We start from the raw sequence: 24,332 nt of genomic DNA on the forward strand, positions 1-24,332 counted from the left end.
TCGAATTTCATGAAATCTTACTTAAAAAAACGTTTGAATGTGGTCAATGAGAATAAATCTCCAGGTTCAGACTCCATCCACCCGAAACTAATTAAGGAAACTGTTGATAGCATCACAAACCAATTACAACATATCCAAGAAATCAATGGATATTGAAGAATTACCACCTGCATGGAAAGTAGCTAACATTACCCCAATTCATAAGAAAGGCCCGAAATATGAAGTTTCCAACTATAGGCCAATCAGTCTTATCTTCATCATATGTAAAACGATGGAAAGAATAATCAGGGACAAAATTGTGGAACACATGAAAAAAAACCAAACTATTCACAATTCACCAACATGGCTTCAGAAAGGGAAGATCTTGTTTTACCCAGTTAATAGAAGTAATGGAGAAGTGGACAACCGAGCTAGACAACCAAAAATCTATTGAATGTATTTATCTCGACTTCCAGAAGGCCTTTGATACAGTGCCGCATAAAAGACTAATCCACAAACTCCGAGGATACGGAATAGACGGTAGCGTACTAAATTGGATTAAAGATTTCCTCGACAATAGAAAGCAAAGAATTGTTCTAAATTGAGACCACTCAAACTGGTCCAGTGTCACCAGTGGAATTCCGCAAGGCAGTGTTCTTGGTCCTATACTCTTCACAATATATATAAATTACCTCCCTGATGCTATTGGAAACCTAGTCACACTATTTGCCGACGACACAAAAGTCTATGCCACAGTAAATAGTGACAAAGAAAATATTAGTCTACAAAGTGATCTAGACGAACTAATGCAATGGTCAGATGATTGGTTACTAAAATTCAATAAACTAATGCAAACATTTGCATATAGGTCAAGAAACAGGTTCTAAATATACCATGAATAATGAGATAGTAATACAGACAAACGAAGAAAAAGATCTCGGAATCACCATAGATAACAAACTAGATATTCATGAACATATAAATATCCAGGTCAGAAAGGCGAATCAGAAACTAGGTTTGATAAACAGGACTTTTAAATATTTAGACAAAGAAGTCTAGTACGTCCACATCTGGAGTATGGTAGTTCTGTTTGGTCACTTCTAAAAAAGGAAGTAATCCTAATTGAAAATGTGCAAAGAAAGGCAACTAGACTATTAAAAGAGGTCCAAAACATGAGCTGTGGTGAAAGGCTGATCTATCTACCATTACAGTACAGAAGGGCCAGATCAGACACACGGTAGTTGAGACATATAAAATTATTAATGGTATTGATAAAGTTGAATGTGATAATATTTTTCCTATCAGAGAGTCGAATACGAGAGGTCATAAATATAAGATATTTAAAAAAACAATGCAAAACACTGTAAAACAAAGAAAAGGAAACTTAGTTTTTCGCAAAGAGTTGTGGACATGTAGAATTTACTGCCTGTATCACGTGTAGAAGCCATAAACATAAACATTTTAAGAGTTCCCCAAATATTCATTGGAAAAGCAATCCAATAAAATTTCTACCTGACTTTTATGGGCCGGAAGCGGGTATTGATACAAATATTATTAAAAAGGATCAGAGAGGCGACGCCTAGAAGATCTCAAAGACAAGATAAACAAGGTAAACGTGTACGTATTCTAAGACATATTAATGAACAGGTACAGAACTACAGAAATTGTATTTTGAACAAGATTGGTTCGAACCATGAGAAATGATTGGTTGCCAAGTAAAATGGGATGGGAACCATCCCAGTGTCCACTTGTTTAAAATTAGACCGTCACACTATGTAGAGTAAAATTTTAAAATAAATTAAAATTGTGTTTTCTGATACATCATAAGCATAGGATAGTGACCCAACTAGCGTCTTTGGATACTCCTTTGATCCACTAAATGATGTTGAAACTTACTTTTTGATTGGGTTGAATGGCGAATATTCAGGGATTGTCTTCATAAGGTACGAAGTGACATAATTCTGTTCTTAAAACTACGTTTCATTCCCCAGTACAAATAAATCCCTCTCTAAAAACGATGTCAACCTTGTGTCGACTTTTGGCACACGTGAAACATGTTTCTAGACTACTGCCAGTTAATAAAGGTGAGTTTTCTGTTAATAAACGAGTTTCAAACACGAACCTTTTTTTATCTGATATTACATGACAGGTGTGTTCCCAGAATTATGCGACATCGGAGCTACATGACATGTACATAATCCCTTTGGGATTCAGTGTCCGGAGCTATTTTCTGATTTGGCCGCCCACTCAGAAAGTAGCTCCGGACACTGAATCCCAAAAGGGATTAGACATGTACATTGTACTAGTACGAAATTCCTCTGACCCTCCTCTTTTTTATTTGGTCTTTTGGATATTGATAACAATTTCCAAATAAAAAAGAGGAGGGTCAGAAGAAATTCGGACTAAAATTGTACATGTGTACATTTACTACAATTTTGCTTAAGGTACAAAGGGTGTTACTTTGTTTACTTTCTAAAATGTTGTATAAGAATGTACATGTACATGTTAACATTCATGGACCATAAAAAAAACTCCTACATCAATACTCTAGCAATGCTAGAGGTTGTTAATTTTCTGACTTGGTGCCATCCTAACCTCTAGCAACATGTTTGAAGTCGCTGTAAATTTTTTTTACAAAATGCTATACAGTTTTCTATTTGACCAGCCATTTTGAGTTAGGTTCTTAATTTTCGGCATGTAATTTGTAAAATATTAATGAAACAAAATTTACATTGCTAATGGCAGTTTAATAGTTACATGTAATTTATTTGCTTTGCAAACTTCAAAATACTACAGTAGTGACTATAAAGTATGTTTAAACTGCTTATGCTCAAGATTACTTGGATTACTGGATTTTCTCATCAGATAGGGTATATTTCTATAAAGTCAGATTTTGCAGATTGCAATTAAAGAAGGTTGGAATATGGAGGTACATGTATGTTGTAGTAGTTAACTTCTGCTGTGAAAGATTTCTCACATTATACTTGTACATGTATATTGCAATCAAAAATAAAAAAAAAATAGTTGCCACTTTTGTTGTTATTAACTTAGATTATTTCCCTATCAATTTGTGAATCAGCTGATTGTTACTTGGAAGTACATTTGTACTCTTATTAGAAGACTTCTTTTTTATCATTGAATATTTACCTGCAGGAATAAAAAAAAACCGAAGTACATGTATTAAGTCACACTGATGGAGGAACCTCCCATCTACAAAATGTAGATTGAATCATTCTTAGATGCTAAAATTTGGTTGTTTCAGTAGCACAGGCATACTGTTCTATACATGTAATTAGAACAAAAAGTAGTCAAGCAAAATCACCCTCATAATATTGTTGAAATCAGAGAGATCTCCCACATACTCTGTCTCAGAGGTTAACAGTCATAATCATTCCAGTCCATGTTCTTTTGGTAGTGTAAACATGAGTTTCAGATTTCTTGAGAAAAAGGTAAACTCATCAAAAAACAAAATTTTAGTTGGACACACTGGTCTGCATTATTGTCAATAGTGTTTGTCCTCATAGTTTTCTGCCCCAACATGTTTACAAACTTAAGGATTTAGGTAAACCATATTCTTGATTATAATTAAAAGGATTCATGAAAACATTACGTAATAAATTTGTTCTTGTAGATTTATGCAGAACCTTATTATCTGAAGCATACAGATGCCAGAATGTATGGAATGAAAGACTGAAATCTCCTATTCTGTCAAAAATAGCTTTCAGTAAGTTTATCACATGTACACATTAGATGGTTGTAAGATATGTTTATGAACCTTCATCTTTTTATTGCATATTATTATCTCTGCATTGCATTTTAAACAGGCTAATTTCTTACTACTATGTTCATTGAGTCACATACCCTTCCTGGATAATGCTTTTGGAAATCATGAAAATAAATAGTGAGTGAAATATTTTAGAGAAAGTGGTTGAAACTTGCAATGAGCAATTCATCTTGATGTTAAATGATCATCGAAAAATAAGTTTTCATTTTTCATGATTTAAAGAGAATCATATTATACTTATTCATTGATTGTTTGTTATTACAGGTGATTATGTGATAGATGTATACAATAAATTTGAAAAAGATCAGTGTAGTTTTCTTGATATGGACATAGTAAGTTTCATTTGTACAATCTTGACCTAATTCTTATGTTTTTTTTTTATTAAATTGTAATAGAGAATGATTTTGAAATACAATGCTGTTGGGACAGATATGTCACCAAGAGTATTGCCCAACCAAGTGGGATTTTACTTGGAAAACAAGTTTTATTTGGCAATACCAAGTATGATGAAAAAATATATTACTAGTAATTGGATTAATGATAATACTTCAATAGGAGGAAAATTTGGAATTCAAATAAGGGACTAAATTAAGTTAAATTTTCAGGAACATCCAAAAAGTAGTTTGGGAGTAAGGCCATTTTGAACATGTTGCGATCCCCTTTATTCACCATTATGTGGTGGGATATCATTTAATGTTCCATTGGTGCCCTATTTTTGGGAGGGACATAGTAAAAGATAACTGATTTAGACTTGTTACTTGGATAGAGTAACCATTTTTTTTTTGGTTTTGTTTTAAACTTGGTGAATGGTTAGTGGCTTTAAAGGCTTGGATGGGTTGGATTATCAGGGAAATCGGTGAAGGTGAGCCATATTTTTGGGATGGGGACTTTGTTAAAAAAGTTAATACTTTAGAATTTAGGCCTGCATCATTTTTTTACTGATTTCTTTTTAAGTTTGGCGAAGGCTTAGTAGCAAGGAAAAATTGGAATTGATTTCCACTATTTTGGGTACAGGGACTGAAATTTTCATAAGTGCAAATGTGGGCGTGTGGGATATTCTGACCCATGGTGCTACCTAAGGTTCCTTAATAATTTATAAATGATTTAGATTTAGAACATTCAAATAAAGCAATGTGTATATTCTACAGTTTAATTTTAGGAAACTAACACTCCAGAATTTTTTCAGCTTGCTAATAAAATTGACAGAGATTTACATGACACAGAAGTGAGATTCATAGAAAGTGCCCTAAAAAGGTTAGCATAGAGTATTTTATATCAAAAACGCAATATGATCACCTATGAGTTATCAAACTTTGAAGTATTTTCATTATTTATACATTGAATAGCTATTGGATATATCTAGAAAACTTGTTAATATTCAGTAAATGCTGATGTTTTCATATTTATTTCAATTCTTTGTGATTGTATAAACACATAATTTTAAAAAGTTCCTTTATCACTGTTTTCTTATTAGTTTTTAACCATTTGTAAGGTGTGGTATGTCTCACTTTTTTTATCTATAAAGGTATCGTAAGACACCAGATGGGGTGAAAATTAGTCCTTCCATTAAACATGGTATTGTTCGTGGCTTTATTGATGCAGATCTGACTGACAAATTATTGGAAATTTTGAAAGATAAAGTAAGTATATAGCATTTAAGGTAGTGTAGTACATCTGTTATACATTTGTAGGTACCGGTAGTTGATCATATCAATTCATTGTTGCTTAAATAAAATGAAACCATAACAGTGATGTTGTTTTTAATGTAAGTAAGTGACTGGAAGTTATCAAATAGAAGATATTCATGCAATTAATGGAGATATGATATATTAATGGAGATATGATATATTAATATTACCTTGCAATGAGAATATTATATATATTAGAAAATCATGAAATAATGATAAGCAGGTTTTCTCCTCATCCTTTTTTCCTGTCCCACACTAGAGTGTGTCAGTGTATCAGTCGGATAATAAATGAGGAAATTTTCTTGTTAGATTAGACACAGAAATAATTGGTGAATATTGCATGAAATAGTAACTTATATTCCTTTGAATATTGTTCTATTCATCATCCATCTACTTCATCAAGGAATTTATCAGTAAAATCAAGAAAAAGAAATCAAACTATATAAGATAAATACATATCAATTCTTTTCCTCTAGGAACAGATAAGTAAGAATCTTATTGTCATGGTTTACCCTTTGTAGAGGTCCACCAGGGAAATGTTATTCAATAATGATGTTTCACAGAACAGTCTATCTATACAGACTTCTACTGCCTACAAAGATGATATTCTGGGGATTGAGTTGGTTTTCTCTTGATTAAATGACTCTTGATGGCCCACTGACAACTAAGAAGAAGATTTAAACTTTCTATTGGACATAGATCTATGGAATCATTAGTTTGAAACTGGTTCTCTATTGGCCATTTAATTTCTTAGGAATTGCATCAGGCGATTGTAATTTTATCAAGTTAAGGCTGATCTTCTCTCTGAATATCATCATTGTTTATGTTAGAAAATTGATGCAGTATATATATATTAATCGTCTAAGTAAAAGTCAACAATCACTCTTACGGGGTGATGGATCGTTAAAAATGATGCGAAACATAACAATGAATTAAATAAACGTCTAAATATGTTTAACATCACCAAAAGATGGTAAAATTTTCATTGAATATTTCGGATAACCAATATCCTTCTTCAGCATAAAACTAATAAAGTTCAAGATCAAAACGTAGATTCAGAAGCTGAATCACGTACGCTGTGGGTGATTGTACCTTTATCAAAGGCATACATAAGCAAATGATAAGGAATCTGAATGAAAATAACAAAGGAGGTGTTTATATCAAAATTAAAAAATGAATTAACTGTGGAAGACAATTAAGAAAAATCAAAATATAGTAGTACGGCGTATTGATGTATAGCATGAAGTGCTGTACCAGCCTTAGACCAAAACCTAAAAATGAATTATTTTACATTTTGACCAGTTTTTTATTATGTTCTATGATCGTAACAACAATGTTATGAAGATCCTACTGGGTGTGTACGGCAGATCTAAGATGGCGACTTAAAGGGAGGTCTGGTTTGCATTTTTAGTCACTGTGATGACCATTCATGTGCCTGTTGAAAGGTTGTTCTGTTCCGCCAACGTACTGCATACCACATCGGCACTGGAGAAGGTGTATGGTATTTTTGGTTTTGCAAGTCACGTCGCAAAAAATGGCATATTCCTTTCCATTGCAGTAGTGTTTGAATGTTATCTCCACATGGTTGACACTGGCCTATTGTATTTTGTTTGGGCTGAAATGAAATCTCTGCTCTTACTTGGGCATCTCTTAGACTCTAAGGTCTACGGAATGCCATGACTGGGCCCCAGGAAAGAGCTTGGAGAGCTTAGGATGTTTTTGAATGTCTTTACAATTCGAATGAAGTAGCTGCGAGAATTTCCCAAAGGCTAGATGGTAAGTAAGCACAAAGAAACCCTTTTGTTCTTTTTCTTTGCGTTTGTACTCCAGGAGATCATAACAGCTGATGTTGTTAGCACGTTTAAATCCCTGATCTATATCTGTTGATTCGTAGCCACGCAATAACAAATAACCACGAAGTTCATCTAGACATTTGTTGGTGGTATCGTCAGATGAACAAATGCACCAAATTTGTAGTATCTGTATGGTATGTTTTTAGTACAATGTTTTAGATGACAACTATTGGGAGATAAGTATTGGTGACTATCAGTTGGTTTGCTGTGAAGATCCATTGACATTTCCCCATCTCTTACAGATGTAGTAGTATCCAAAAATGTAATTTTAGTGTCAGAAATTTTATGGGTGTGACAGAATATATTATTAAACCTGTAGCTGAAGGAATGATATGTTGGTCCATTCATAAAACATTTCCAAGTCCTTTTTAGAACATAAAATACATACCGTTATATATTTTATTTCAGATAGCATATGGTTTACATCTAGACCCTCTGTCAGCTAATATATTAATGGATTACTTTATCAAGAAAGAAATGTATAATGGTAATTAATGTGTGCTTTATTTGTATATTTGTTTTGAATCCCCAAGATTCAGGTCAATAACTTAAGTATCAGTTTTATAATTGTTATGATATTGTATCCTGTAGTTACATATTACAAAAAGGAGGTTATGATTTCAGTCATGATTTTAGGGTTGTAGCACTGACTGTTTAGTAATAAATTTCTGTATTTTGTACAAATGCAATTTCAGTGGGGTTGAATATCCATTCGAAGATCTTGGGGTTGTTTGATATGTTGAATCTGACAGAATATTTAGGTTTTAATTTTTGACACCATTTTCAAATTGGTCCATGTAAAGCAAACACATATCTATAGTTTTTTTTTATAGAATGAATGATATATTAAAATCTTTTTCATTACAGATGCATCAAACATTGCCTTTGATATAATGCTACAAGAAGACTATAGTAACAGAATTAATTATCTCCTATCATTATATGCCACTACCAAACTGTTGTATAACCCAGTAGTTGTGAATACACACCAAGGTGAACAAGAGGAAACAAACAATGAGGAAGAACAAGAGGAAGAGGTATGTTAATTTCCTTAAAAAGTGTAAGATTTCTGAACAGAAAACTTAACAAATTTTAAACCATTCATTATCTAAGGTCCATTAAGTACTTAGCACAGGTGACATAATATTTTCGCTGATAATTACCTAGGGTCTATTGATTGTTAAGGACAGGTGACAACATATCTAAACAGGTCATTACCATAGGTTCCTTGATTTTTAAGGACAGGTAACAACCTATCTAAACAAATCATTACCTAAGGTCCATCAACTACTAAAGGCAGGTGACAACATATCTAAACCAGTCATTACATAAGGTTCATAAATTACTTAGGACAGGTGACACCACATCTAAACCAGTCATTACCTCATGTCTCTATATTACTTAGGACAAGTGACAACATATATAAGCCATTCATTTCATAAGGTCTCTTGATATCAGATCTTGTAGAGATGATCACATATCTGGACCAAGATGTCTGGATTTTAAACATGCTTTCCAGACGCTAGCCTATACAAAGCAATCAAATAACTTTATTTAAAATGAAAATGAGGTCACATATCAATATAAAGAGGTAAAATTTTTGACATGAAATAGAAGTTTCATATGAAAGTCTATTATGTTAACAGGAAGAAGTATGGCAGGCTGTGGGTATTATTGACTACCCTTACTATGATGATCACTTCAATATTCAGAGTAAAGAATTTCTACATGGTAAAACACTGTATATGTTAGGGAATGAGTTAAACAACGTCAGTGGAAGATCATTACAGTTTATAGGCCTTGGCATGTATGAAAAATTCTCAAAGGCGTTACAGATGTTAGAAACTTGGATATCAGAGCTTGACAGTGATGTGATAACACAAGATATTGTAAGTATTTGACGTAATGATTAAATGTTACACATTTTGGAAGCCCGTTACTCACTTTTTTCAAATGTTTGAAATGATATTGTGGACAGTAAAAAACAGGTTGATATCAATCATAATGTACCATACATGTATATGTTGCATTTAAATTCAGGATGTATGTTATTTTCTTTACTTAAAAATTTTAAGATGGAGGAGTATCTGTGATCACCATAACACCAGAGTGGAGGGGTATTGGTGATCATCTTAGTGAAGGGTATCTGACTACAAGGTCACCTGCGTGAAGAGGTGTCTGTGATATCCAGAGTGGAAGGGTATTTGAGATTATCAGATCATTTGATTGGATGAGTATCTGATTATCAGATCATTTTTCTTTATTTAAAAACTTCTGATGACAAATGGAGAAAAATGATAGTTGATAGACATGTCTAGAGTAAACAAAACAAAGCCAATGCTCCCTAGTGATACTGCACCCAAACTTGACTATATGGTTAAAATATAAACCAAGTTGACAAGCAGGATAATTTTGTTGCCAAATACCTAATCCCACAACATGGCACACCTATATAAAGTTTCTGTCAAAATATCAGTTGGCTGTGAAAAATAGTTGCAGAGAAAAATACAAAACAAAGTGTGAAATCACACAGATGGACAAGTGTAAAACAATATACCCCCACTTCAGAGCTTGAGCTGTTAGGCAATATCAAGTAAAATGTCCTAATTTTTTGTGGAGGAACTGCTACCATCTTACTCCTAATAATCATTAGACATGTTGTTATTACAGGTTAGTAGATTTGAGGTTTTGTTAGAGAATGCCCCTACAAGAGATCCAGAGGAACCAGAAATAGATTTAGGTTTACTACGGATTGAAGATGAAATTAGAAAATTAAAATTAACTCCAACAGAAAAGGAACAATGTTTAAAAAAGTGGCAGGTAATGATATAATAACATGAGTTAAATGTGAAAAGGTGATTTAGTTATCATTATCTTCTATGGTGTTGTCAAAACGAGGCCAACATTAAATGGACATCTTTCAGTTTTAGTGGTTTTTTTTTCATTACAAATGTAAATCAGTGCACAAAGACTACTTGCAGTGGTGAAAGCCGAACATCTCAACTAGACTCCTATCCAAACAATCTGGATGATAATGCTACAAATACTAAAATTTGTCCATTAAATTTTACAATTTCTTGTGAGTATTGAAATATTGTGATATTACCAGTAATGTTTAGAATATTTCACATGCCTTGATAGGTATCCAGGAATATTGGGCATTTTGTTGATATCGGCTCTGATTTTACATGTAGTTAAAATTTCATATACTTTCTTATTCAAAATAATTTAACCACAGTTACTTTTTATATAAATTAATCATTTCATTATCATCTATACATACATGGTTTTGACTTAATTTCAACAGGAACTAAAGGGAAAATTAGAAAGTGATTCAAAGATTAGCTCAGACAATCTTGAAACAATCATAATTGACTATGTGAAATCAGAAGTGCCTAAGTATGAAGAGGCAGATACTTCTGAACTACGGTCTCTGATTAAATCATGGGAGGTCAAAAGGCACAAAGTTTTGGAACAACAAATCTCAGAATATATGAGACAAAAGAAAATGGAGGAAATTCAGGAGAAAATCATATCGCTGGAAGAAAAGGAAGAACTATTGTCATACTTTACATACCAGAATGAAATCAAGGTATTAGGAATGAAAGCACCTATACCGTATACTGAACCAGAACGGAAAGAACTTGATGAAGATGAAATAGAGGAGGCCAGACTAGAAAGAATGTTACAGATGAAGAAGAAAAAGAAGAAGAGATTTTAAGTTGTTATATATAAAATAGATGTTTTTGTATTAAAATAGATATGAAAAGTGAAAAGTGTATAATTTTATGCCTCTATCTCTAGAAATTTCCATAAACACATATACAATGTTCTGCAAAAAGGTACACAGAAACATGTTGTAATCTATTTGTTAGATTGATGAAGAAAAATGAGAAGCTTGGATTTTTTCTTCAGCATTTTTATATCAAAGATGACTATTGGTGCACAAGTTTTCTCAACAATATGTCCCAAGTATTGAAGTAAATTATTAAAAAATAGTATTAAAAAATCAATTTAGGTATGGTCTTTGCTTATCATGTATTATTCAATTTTCATAATGTACATTAAAATGATACACAGGAATTTATGTTGAAACAAAACTGAAAAAGGCAGTTAAAGGCAGCTAAAGAAAACTGAAAAGGCAGTTAAAATTTTTTTTTTTACACTTTTTATGTTTTTTTCCTTTTAATCATTTTTAAGTAGAAACGACAAAAATTGGTTCAGCTTGTCCTGTTTATCTCAGTATTGTTATCCTCTCAACATGTATCTATCTCTAGCAGTAAGTAGACTGTCAAAGTTTTGTGACATCTTCCTTGGGGAAAAAGTTCCTTCCTCCATTTCATCTAAAACATTTCTTGCCTGTAATTTACATGTATTATGATCATGACAAAATTTAAAATGCTTCTATATAGAAACTTAGGAATAAAAAGATAATATTGCCATTTTGTCGGAAGACTGTGTATAAACATTTCATTGTTTTTTATATTTTCCATAATAAAGTCACAATACATGATTGAACAAATCATTCTCTATCATATTGTTTAGCTCTACTCAGAGAATTTTTTTTCATACTGAAATAAGATACTTTTAACAAAATATTAAGAAATGTACACCAATTTAAATACCTTTCATTAATTTAATCTCAAAATACAGTATATTATTCTGATTAAAAAATTGGCTAGTGCCAACATATCAGTTGACCATTGCAAATTTGGGTGATTTGTTAATAGCAATAAAAACTTGGATGGGATTGATTTTCAAATAAATCTATCAATGAAGGGAGCATTTTTATTTTAAAAGGATGAGGACTTATCACATTGATAGCCCTCTATATCTGAAATGATTCCCTTCAAACTCAATAAGAAGTTGGTAGCAAAAAAGCTTTAATTGGAATGATTTTCATAGAAATTTGAAGAAGGGAAACTTGATAAATAATTTATACAACTGAATTCCATTTAAATATATTACATATTTTTAGCATGCCATTTGATCATTTTCTCTGTAGAATATTTCTACAAGTTGTAGTAGAACAATGAACAGATCTAGATGTGGTGAAACACAACAAATGCACCATCATACAACTTTTAAATAAATGGTAAACCAGTGTCTTCAAAACAGATGTTGAAAAAGCTGGTTGTCTTTTTTTTTAAAGCTATAAAGGGATCAGAATTCCATGTTCTTGTCAAGAGAAATCTTATATGTGGACGGTCTTGTCTGGCATAGGGATATGTGGCTATTGTGAGTGGGTCCACAAAGGTTTTTTTCAATATTGATTTTAATGTAAGTGGAAACAGCTTTAAGTTGGTATAAAGCTAGCCATGATCCCCTTAAAAAAGTGGAAAAATTGATTTATTGCTTGAGATCATGATATTTATAAATACAACTGGAAATCCTGGATCGACTCTGTTGACAATATTTTAAATACTGTCCATGCATGCTCTGGAAGAGATAATACTTACCCATTGATGGAATGTGGCTGCTCCTGCACTGGCATGTTTTACTTCCATTACATCCACTCCTCTCAGTTTCTTGGCTGCTTTTCTGATTATATCAGGTGTTATTGAACCAGTATAGTTCTTAATTCTTACAATAATGTTATTGTCATGTTGTTTCCTGAGTAAAGCCTGAATGTTCGCCCACTCCTGTAAAATGTATGAAATCAATTCCACTAATAACTAATATTTTAATGGTCGTACCAATGTATTATTTGAGAAATTTCTACTGGCACAATCTATCATATTTTTGAATAATTACATGCCAAAGTATTCAAGAAATGAACATCAGTCTTCTCAATCACATTTAAGTTGGTCTATTGTTTTGTTTATTTAATTTCCAGTATATTTCTCATCTACTTTGGTCAGAGTTTTGAAATAGTCTAACGGTACTTCCATGTTATTCTGATTTGCCCAAGATAGTCAATTCTTGTAACTTTTTTACCTTTAAGTATTTCGGATCTTCACCCAGTAAAAGGTATGTGGCTTGCATAGTGTTGATAACACCTTTGGGTGGATGGACGTAGTTCTCTATCTCTGATATTGTTGTTTGTTTTAGTTCCAGCACATCATGTGAAAACATTTCCAAAGTTTCTAGATGAGCCTTAAGGTCCTCTGCAGCATCAATATTAGGCCTCAGATACCTGCTGAATCTACTTTTCCGTGCTGCTATAATAGCTTTGCTCAGCGTTTTTATGTGTCTTCTGTTGATGGCATCTCTTAAATCTGTAATTAATTCGTTTAAAAAAAACAAGACGGGGAAAGATATTTTTTCCACTCGTGTGTCTAATTAAAAATCATACTTTTTTTTAACCTGCGTCACTAACGATGAAAGTAGGTCTAGTAGTCGCTCACCTCTTTGCCCGTCCGTCACCCACAGGGGTGCAGGAGTACCACAAGGGTTTCTGCTAAACCAGTATTATTAAAACTAAGCAATTTGTTTATATACATATTGAAGATGTATATCTCCTATTTTGAAGAAATTTGATTATTTTTTCTCCTACTTTTTAGCATGTTGAAGTTGTCAAAATTTTGTCACTTTATGTAGTTGATGATACATACTTCGTGTAATTCGAAGTTTTTGAACCAATAATATTAAAACTTAACACCGTGTTTATATACATATTGAAAATGTGCACCTCCTATGGTTCTTTTCATTTATTTTTAGCATGGTGAACTTCGCAATTTTTCAGTAGTATATGCTATTATAAGTACATTACTTTCAAGATAGGAAAATAGTAACCACACTGTAGGTTTTTAATTTACTTAGTGTTTATATGCATTTTGAAAATACTTATTGTGTTGACAAATATCAGAATATATGACAATGACGCCGGTCCAGACATGTCTATGTCTTGTCTTTTCATTATAAGGCTGTACATCTTCGAGCAGTTATAGATATTAAAATATTTTATTGATATTGTCAATGTATCCTTCCTTAAAACACCAACCATTTTTATCACTGATTGTAAGTAGGATTCCGTGCTTGTTTATCACTTTCTTGACTTTCAGTTACTTTTCCACACATCTGTTTAAAGTGGAATCCTTGTGGTATGGAAAATTGTATAATAATCGAAAAATGGTTCCACAAATTTTGATGAAACGTTAGGAAATTGATGTGAGCTCCCTTTTGGTCATCTTCCATAGTTAGAGTTTTTAGTCCACCTTCACTCCCTCAAACCCTGACTTGGGAGGATGCCTTTCGGTTAAAAAAAAGGCTTTTTACGTTTTAAAACATTTGGCTTTATCGATAAAAAAAATGGAATGATTTAAAAGCGAAGCCAATTTTGATTTTGGTCTGTTTTCAACTCAGTACAAATCATGCTTCAAGGGTTTTAAATATATATATATATAAAAAAAGGTAGGGGTTCGGAATTCTATATTTAGCCGTAAATTAAGATTTCAATGTCCAGTTTCAATTTTTAGTTTTTTTTAACATGTTCATTATCAACGTTATGTTTAAAATTTGAACTTCGACATACAGTTTGTACATCATTTTTTATTCTCTAAATAACAGCACCTTTGGTATAGAAATACAAACACCACATATATAATTAAGAACACTAAGAATAATAATGAAACACATGTACAACAAGTACAGTTACTAGGAGGTGCACTAGAAAATTTCGTTTAACGTTATCAACCGGAGAGTTTTAATTTTTTGTTAATGTTGCGAATAAATTTGCACAAATTATTGAGATCAGGAAGATGTTTACTTTCATTTAAATACACATTTCAGGATAGTTGGTCTATTTGTAAACTTTGTATCAAGGAATATATTTCTCTCTGGAATTATCCGAGTACCTGGTAATCAAATGGCACTTGTATTTTCTTCTATCATTTGCTTGTCTTCTCTTACAGTTACACAATCATATTGTTATAATATTCTCATCTTAGCTTCATTAAACATTAAAAAAAAACAGTCCTACTAATCCTTACCCTTACGCAGCTTGATGAATGCTAGTCTTTTCTTGCCCCTTCTTACATCTTCGTCCCCATTTGGCATCTCTTTAAGTACAGATTGTATAGCATCTTCTAGCTCCTCCACATTGTCACCTATGCAGGCCTGCTTCAGTCGATACTTAGCCTTCTTAATAGGCACCGGCTGCAAGTAATTAAAGACTGATATATGCTGCTTAAAAGCAGAGTTTTTAACGTAGCAAACTGAAATAATTTTGCGATGTAGGGGAAAAACATGCAACCGACAATTTGGAGTAACTTACAAAAACAGTCTTCTTGGTGTGAAATGGATCACCCTTGCAACAAATAGTGATTGATGTAACCTTGGACAGTCATGGAACCGACAGTGAATAATGTGATCCGGATGAGCCTTGTAACCTTCAATGATTGATGTTGAATGGACCACCCTCGCAAACTGACCAGTTTTGCAACCGGCTTGGATTGGTGTGAAGCAGCTTTTTAATTGATAATGATCCGTTCACATGCTTCATAATTGCTTTCTTTTGGTGTTCAAAATACCGAAAACGCCGAGTCTTCATTCCTTGTATTGCACATGGTAGAACCTCTTGGTGATGGATTTGGCGTCCTATTTCGATACTTTTGGGCTCGAGTATTTCTTGTTTACATTTAGTTCAGATTTGGATTTATATCTTCCTTTATATTTGATTTTAATGTTGCTTATGAGAGGTAATTCATTGAAACATTTGTGCAGCATATCGTTAATTTACAAAAATAGTACGATTGGTATTATGTGTTTACTTGTTTTTCCGACGCAGTCGGTATAGTTTCGCTTTTTACCCTTTGACCTTAAAGACGCTCTTCCATAGAAACGCAAGTCACCTGATCACGATTCAGTTTCCTGGTTGGCCAAATACTGATAACTTACTGGCGTTGGAGTATCGAAAATTTACATTGCGTGCCATGTGTAATTTCCTGGATGAAATATAGAACATTATAAATAAATAGAACAAATTTTACTTTTTTTTTAAATGATAGTACTTTTTTTAATGTGTTGAAAATACAGCGAACATTGGGTTCAATTGAATTAAATAATCTGTAGTTTTTACCTCACGCTGAAGTTTTCCAAGTGAACTCTTCAAATCCTTGTCAGTGAATAGGTAGTTTACCGCATTTACGTACTCTTTGAAGCGACTATTAAAAACATATATACTCAAACTATAGTCTCCTTCTGTTAACGCACTAACTTTAAAGTCAAGTTCCCTGTTAGTCAGTGTGTGTGTAAGATGCTTAGATACATCTTTCTTGTCTAGTGTACTATGCGAAAGTTCACACTTCATGTCAATATGACGAAGCAGGATAAATTTGACTACATATTCTTCTTTTTGTAGTATAGGAATCACACCAACCTCGTGGGAGGGCAGGTGAAGACCAAGTGAGTCTGTCAATGCAGTAGGACCCCAGCCAGCTGTACCAGGGTGTATCGGAATGTATGTGCAATGTCTCTTCACGTCTTGACACTCTATTTCGGTATCAACAATCCACTTTGAAAAGTCATTTGTATTCACATTGGCATATATAACAAGTCTGTAGAAACCCTTTGTAGGACATCGCAACTGTACGGTCCAAATATCATAATCCCGATATAGTAGCACAAACGAACCTTCAAAACTAGATGTCTTTCTTCCTCCAAGCTGAGTTAATTCGTAGCCCAGCTTCAGTTTGTTTACATACTCTCTTTTACTGTTTTTCAACTTGTATGTCAATATTCCATCCTTACTGATGTATTTGGTTATTTGATCCGCTGGGTTACAGAAGCCAAACTCATGGTAAGAAACACTGAGATGTGGATACTCTAGAAAGCGTTTGATCTCTACGGGTCTCTGCAATAGCTGCCATTCATGAATGTCTGGGAAACAGTACAATATCATCTTCCGCGGTTCTATCAAAAATAATGTTTCGTTGAAGCACCGTTTTGTCCTACGTATAAAAATCATATCGCTAGGTTCGACCTCATCTTCTGCTTCTTCGTCGAGTTTTAGAAGTTTATTGTACATCCCAGTGTCTAAAACTAAATCAGGGTTACCTTCCGCCCGGACTTTTCTTCTCTTCAATGCTCGGGAGGGAGCTGGTGTTACAGATTTTATAGCCCTTTTATTCCCTATTTTGGCTTTTTTCCGAGGTTTGAATTTTTCCATGTTTGGAAGAAATGCTACACGCAATGGATCAATGGTGTTCCAATCTTCAGACCACGGTCTTGGACCAGGGATGAAATTCCCACCATCTTCAATCGACTCCCATGCATTTTCCACTTTCCGCGATGATGGAGTGCATATCAGGAAAGGATGGATGAACCCCCAGTCACCATCCAAACATACGGCACACCAAGTACACCTGAAATCTTTTGGGTCAATTCTAGAGGGAGCGAAATGTGACGACTTGTAGATCCCTCTGATGATGACACATGGTATGTTTACCTGTCTTAGAAGAGGAAAGAGTAATTTTTTAATGTTATGTTATTATGTATAAAATGGTGAACGACAAATGGAAATATTTTTAAACGACCCTAACTTAGTCTACTTACCTACAAATCTGCGTAAATAGAGCAGCAAATGTCCCTGTATTGTGCTTGATCATTTTCATGTAGCCTATTGGGGTTTGCGGGGACAAAGAGGCAGGATATAATCTTGTTCGAATCCTCTGACAACTTATCCATACCATAATGGCACGCACTATTTCTATTTCATCGAATTCCGGTTTTGCAAGGTATTTGCACAACTTTTCATAACTTTTTGATAATTCATGTGGTGCCTGAAACCATACGTAAAGTATACATTTTAGACAGAACTGCAATTCGATGAATATATCAGATTCATTAAGTTGGTTAATGATTTTTGTCATTGCCGTATGGATGGTAATATACTGCTACATCTACTATCATTACACCTTCTAGGATTGAAAAGCGTGCAGTGCTTTTTAAACAAATTACTTTTTTGAACTCAAAACAACTGCATATCACAAGGACGAAAATTTAACTGAACGCTTGTGCGTCCTTTGTACAACACTTAGAGACAACTAATACTAATATTCGAAAGGTAATAATAACGAGATGATTTTGAATTTTCTGTTTTAGAATTCTTCTTTCTTAGTGGCAATGTATCCATCATCTCCAGTCTATATAGAATATATTTAATGTTGACCCGTTACTGTCGTGCACATGATGGTACGCTGAATTTTTTTAAGAACGAGGATACGGCAAAATCTTGTAAGTCAGTTTTAAGTTATAGTTTTCATCACATTTTGATTGTCCGATATGATGTTTTACCTCAAAGACGAGAATATTCAGAGAGAAACTCATCCCGAAAATGTTGATGGATGCCGCTGGCGTAGCAGAGTGTGCCTACCCTTCCGGAGCACCTGATACCACTCTCGTTTTTTTTTTTAGTTCATATCGCAAGCGCTTCATTTTTGTGATGTTTTGTTTTCCCTTTTTTTTTTAGCTCACCTGGCATAAAAGGCCATGTGTACTTTTGTCATTACTTGGCGTCCGTCGTCGTCGTCTGTAGTTAACTTTCCTTTAAAAAATCTTCTACTCTGAAACTACTCAGTGGATTATTACCAAACTTGTTCATCAACATCCTTAGGGTATCTACCTTAAAAATTATGTCAGTTCTGTAGTTCAAGCGCAAAACATGGCTGCCATTGCCATTTTTTGACCACGGGGGTCAAGTCATCAATTTCTACATGTATCTCAAAAACTAAAAGAAATACGTGAAAATAAAAGTTTTTCTTCAGCTTGAGGAGCACTACATTAGTCTCCATGTGGTCAACTACTTGTTAGAGTTATTGCCCTTGAAAGACGAAAATGACAGTTTGTGCAGTTTTCTCTGCCATTATCTTAAAAACTATAATAGACAGAAAAAAATATTGATGAAATGACCCTTATGACAAGTATAACAAAAGTCTCAGACGAGTCAAAATTTACAGAGGAATCCTTGTTAGAGTTATTGCCTTTGAAAGGCGTAAAAATAAACATTTTTTACAGTTTTTAGCCAAAATCTTGAAAAATATTATAGAATGTAAAAAACCTCGAATTGGTGAAATATGATAAGGTCTACATGTCTATATTAGTTTGAAGTTGTCTGATGACTCATTGTTAGAGTTATGAAAGATGAAAAATGACAGCTTTTGCAGATTTCAGCCAATATCTTAAAAAAAAACTATAATAGAAGAAAAAAAACTTTCATTGATAAAATGATCTTTATGATAAGTTCCCCAAAGTCATATTGGGTGAAAATAGCAAGACGACTCCTTGTTAGAATTATTGCTTTGAATGCGAACAAAAAATTGCCATTTTTACAGTTTTTAGCCAATATCTTGAACTACAAAGAAACTTTCAATTGATGGAATGATTTTTAAGATAAGATCTACATATGACTATATTAGTTTGAAGTTGTCGAACGACTCCTTGTAAGAGTTATTGCCCTTTGAATGTGAAAAATTACATTTTTGCAATTTTCAGCCAATATCTTAAAATCCATAATAGATAGAAAAACAAGTACTATTTAAAAAAAGATAACCGACGCAGTAAAATTTGTTCTTTTTACTCATAATTTTCTACGTTCCATTCAGGAAATAACCCATGGCACGTAATTTCAATTTTCGATGCAGGTTTTTCAAACGCCACTAAGTTATCAGTATTTGGCCAATCGGGAAAGAGAATTGTGATCAGGTGACTTGCGTCGTTAAGGTTCAAGGGTAAAAAGCGAGACTATACCGACTGCATGCGTCGGAAAAACTTTCATAAATAAAATGATCTTTATAAGTTCCACAAAAGTCATATTGGGTACAAATTTCAGACGGCTCCTTGTTAGAGTTATTGTTTTTGAAAGGCGAAAAAATAGACATTTTTACAGTTTTTAGCCAATATCTTGAAAACTATTATAGAAAGAAAAAAACTTCCAATTGATGAAATAGTCTTTATGGTGGGGCTTTCAAGAGTCTCCGCGGGGTCAAAATTGTCTGACAACTTGTAAGAATTTTTGCCATTGAAAGGCGGAAAAAATGTTTTGCAGTTTTCAGCGATTACCACAAAAGTCTTTTGAGTTGAAATTGTCAGTCGACTCCTTGCTAGAGTTATTGCCCTTGAAAGGTGAAAACTGACTTTTTGCAACTTTTGGCAAATGTCTTGAAAACTATGACAGATAAGAAATAACTTTTAATTGATTAGATGATTCATATGATATGGTCATCAAAGTTGTAGGATGACTCCTTGTTAGAGTTATTGCTCTTAAAGGGTAGAAATTGAACAAGGTGAGCGATTCAGACTCCTGGGAGCCTCTTGCATTCTGTTGTCTACCGTCTTACGTCTTGGTCGTGAGCTTGGATTTTGATATCTCTGCATGACTTATCCTTTATTTCTATGTTGAAGTATGATATTTTTGTCAATATTTTGATGGACGTAACGATGATTAATACCAAACGCACAGTTTGGTATCATATCTCTGGGATCCTGGTTATAAAAACGAGAAAAGACAAACCAGCATGGCATGTTGATCAACTGGCTCGAAGTCGTACTCGGATAAGTCGAAATCTGCCCCTACGTGTGGTGATGGATAGTGTGGTTCGTTCATGGGGAGGTTAAGCTAAAAAAAAAGCCAACAATCAAAAGTCTGTACGGTTCAAAAATACTTAGTAATACTTACACGAGTTCTATATATTATTGCACCATATTCCTTGTATTGCACATGGTAGAGCCTCTCTTTGATGGATTCGGGTTCCTATTTCGATAGGTTTGGTTTTGAGGACTTCTTGTATAAAAATTAAGTGTTGGAATATGATCTTCTTTCATACAAATGAATTTTATTCTTATGTTGCTGATGATTATTACACGTGTACAGCATATCGAAATTTACAATTTTCATGTATATGATTGGTATTTTTGTATTATACAACAGGCAGGTGAACACCATGTATCTTTTTTTCATCATCCGATTAGATTGGATATACATTTTGAAAATATTCGCCGGTTGTTTATTGAAAAAGCATAAAAACGTCCCCATGCAATTGTCTGGTTCGTGCCCCCAATTTTTTTTTGTCGATTTGATGTTCAGTTTTATTCTTTCAGTTGTAATGTCTTATTTGTTTTTCAGTCTATTTTCCACAATTCTGTTTTAAATCTGATTGCATTCGATTGTTTGACTATGTTTGATTTCGAGATATGTTCATACTTTAGCAAATCAATGTCTATTTGTGTGTTTTAAAACATTTCGCTGTGCTGCTTATTGCGTGTTGCGAATTATTATTTGTTTCTTTTTTGACTGATACCCCATGAATTCATAACTCACTGTGTCCCTTCCATGTTCCAAGTCAAAATGACCTTCCTGTGGCAACTCTTCATCTTTATCAGCATCCGCTAAAGTAGACTGACCGCAACCCATGTTATGGAGAAGCCTTTGGCAGCATTAATTACCTAGTATTGAGTGATACTAAATAATAATAATAATAATTATTGTTATTATTATTACTATGATTATATCATAGTGCCTCACATTGATTTACATGTACATTTATAAAATAACAGTTGCTAAAAGAGTACCAACAAATGCACCACTTTAGTATGAATTTGGCAAGCTATTTAGTTCTAAATACCTCGATCAAGTTCTACTTGCTTTATAAGTCTTCTGTTGTCTGTGGTTAAGTTCTGTTGTCTGTGGTTAGGTTCTCTGTTGTCTGTGGTTTTGTATAATTGTCTTTGTGCCCAACTGTTCATTAGTTCCGAATTCATGCGAATATCGTTACATATACTTTATAGTGTGGGTTATTTTGGATTGTTTTAATGATTAAATGAAATACAAAAATTAAACTAAGAATAAACTATAACAAAAAAAATCGTATGTAAGACTCACCTTTTTAATGGATAGTAACTACATATTAAGTCATTGACCGGTGAATCAGTGTAGGAAATAGTACAAAACACTTATACGTGTTCAATGAACTGTTATGGTTCCATTGTTTTCGTAATATTAAAACAAAACACAAATTATTCTAAATAGCCTATATTTCTATCTTTGTTCAAAACTCGATATCGATTATAACCTAGATTTCAAAAACCGTGACAAAAAAGTAGTGAAACTAATAACGATTTTAGTCCTACTCTCGATCTACACGGATATTATGGATATTAAGGTCGAATGTGAACTAAAGTCTTCACGAAAGTTTCACAATTAAACTACGTGTGCATGTAGTATTTTCTCCTACTGTTTTTGTCTATATCTTGTTATAGTAAAGACCTATCATTTCTGTGCTTAATTCAGATCGGTTTAAAATAGCCACCCTAGTAGTCAAAACTTCTTTCCAGTTTTCCAGTACAGGTGGAAAACGACCATGTATATAGTATATACCCCGTCGAAAATGCTCGCTACTTCCCGGCCTCTTTTTGACAAGATTCATAGCACTTTATAAAGTCAAAATTTAATTTGAATTTACACCTAGTCGACATTTTTAAGACCGTGGTACATATTAACAGGTACTTTATATTAGTACCATATAGTCCTTGGTATTAAGCATTCCTTTGTGTTATTTCGATATATAATTGGCCAAGAAACTGGCAAAAATGCGATTTGTAAGTATGTATAATCATATTAATGATTCAGACAGAAATAATGGTTCATGAACCATTCGTGCCCAAAATGTCTACGATATTTTCAATGAAAGGGTCAATTGACCCGATATTTCAGTTAGATGATCATAAGACGTCAAACAAGTTTTTTTTTCATATGTGAATACGTATATATACACTCCAACTAGAACACACCTAGTAAATTCCGTCCGTGTGAGGCTCGACAGGGTGGACAAGGACGTTAAAAACGCCCTTAGTAGTAGTACACCTAGTTACATGTAACATTTGACCTGTCGATGGAAAAGGGACAAAACAGAAACTGCTTTTTATCAATTTAGATCGAAGATCAGAATTGATATAGCAGTCGCCAGAACCTTCAGATTTGTAAAACCTGTTAGCATCTGAAATTATATTACACTACCGCAGGAAAATAGTTCCACTTGCAAACCCTATTAAGATATAAATGCAGATAGTTAGGTCTACTTCATATGTATTTTTAATATATCATATTTAATTCTATGCTATTTACGCCAATAAACAAATCCCCTGAACAACTTCTACTGCGAGTAAATATGATAATTAATTTGGTTTGTACTAACAACGATGCAATTAAAAATAATTGACCTCTAACCTCTTACCAATACCTGTTTATTTCAATGCATTTACTCGAATAAACCAATCATTCATTATATTATATTCAATATGTCGATATATTTAAGTTGCCTACAAATGCAATATTCTTAGACACATAATGAACCATTTGATGTTTAGCTAGAAATGGAAAGCCTTCGAGATTATATATAGTCACCGTCCATAGAAATGACTAAGAGCAATGCTGAGTGCCAATTGGAAGAGTTGTCTTCAGATATTTCATACAGGGCCTGGCGAATCCATATACTTACAAAACTTATATAAAGAAAGAGGTTCCAGGCAGTGACTACACTCCCTGTTCCAGGCTAATATTTGTCACTCACTTTTTGCTAAACTTGTAACAAATGGGCAGCATAACCCCCGAAACCACTCCGATCTATCACCCATTGTATCATGTCTTTTGTTACGGTTACCACCTCCGGGAGATGACAAATAAAAATGAAACTTTGTTAATAGACGATGGCAAGCCATGGGAATTTCGATAATGCATTTTTTAGGAATGGTGACAGTCTGTGGTCTGGTAATATTGCTTTTTGTAATAATAATTATATTTTGCTATTTGGCCATGTGTTATAATGATAGAACTGTAGAGGTGTTTCAGGGCCTTAAAAAGCATGGCCAGTGTTCACTGCGCTGGACATAATTTTAGAAATTTTATTCTAAGACTTTGGCGTTTATATGAATGTACATGTCTCTGGAACTAGATGCCCTGAAACTAAGCAATTTTACATGACACACAGGTATCTTATGCGATAGCTTGTAGGACTTGAGCTATATGGCTTTTTCAACTGAGAAATGTAGCTAGTTGACATTGACGTGTATCTAATGGCATACTTTATTTCAATA

General features: G+C 33.5%; 2 protein-coding genes across 3 annotated transcripts; one reads left to right on the forward strand and one right to left on the reverse strand.

The window, feature by feature from the left end:
• Positions 1-1,962: 1,962 nt before the first annotated feature.
• On the forward strand, positions 1,963-11,080 carry LOC148622908 (small ribosomal subunit protein mS27-like). The gene is made up of 10 exons (XM_088573240.1): positions 1,963-2,063; positions 3,611-3,703; positions 4,028-4,095; positions 4,950-5,017; positions 5,289-5,403; positions 7,713-7,791; positions 8,172-8,341; positions 8,951-9,193; positions 9,975-10,124; positions 10,612-11,080. Exons 1-10 carry the CDS (start codon positions 1,997-1,999, stop codon positions 11,023-11,025), a joined length of 1,467 nt encoding a protein of 488 aa, XP_088429366.1. The 5' UTR covers positions 1,963-1,996; the 3' UTR covers positions 11,026-11,080.
• Positions 11,081-11,250: 170 nt separating this feature from the next.
• On the reverse strand, positions 11,251-22,216 carry LOC148622909 (hillarin-like). 2 transcript variants are annotated; one of them, XM_088573238.1, is made up of 9 exons: positions 22,123-22,216; positions 21,562-21,702; positions 20,755-20,859; positions 17,799-18,025; positions 16,324-17,695; positions 15,236-15,401; positions 13,242-13,522; positions 12,764-12,946; positions 11,251-11,663 (listed from the first exon to the last, which is right to left on the reverse strand). In XM_088573238.1, the coding sequence occupies exons 2-9, from the start codon at positions 21,652-21,654 to the stop codon at positions 11,553-11,555; spliced, it is 2,538 nt and encodes an 845-aa protein (XP_088429364.1). In that variant the 5' UTR covers positions 21,655-21,702; positions 22,123-22,216; the 3' UTR covers positions 11,251-11,552. The 2 variants fall into 2 exon arrangements, with proteins under 2 accessions (XP_088429364.1, XP_088429365.1); XM_088573239.1 differs by lacking the exons at positions 20,755-20,859; positions 21,562-21,702; positions 22,123-22,216 and adding an exon at positions 20,920-21,552 and having other exon boundaries at positions 11,252-11,663.
• Between the last annotated feature and the right edge of the window lie 2,116 nt (positions 22,217-24,332).

Source organism: Perna viridis, chromosome 3 (assembly GCF_037379345.1).
Source record: "Perna viridis isolate PV_CMFRI_1.1 ecotype Kerala chromosome 3, ASM3737934v1, whole genome shotgun sequence".
NCBI classification, from domain to species: Eukaryota; Metazoa; Mollusca; class Bivalvia; order Mytilida; family Mytilidae; genus Perna; species Perna viridis.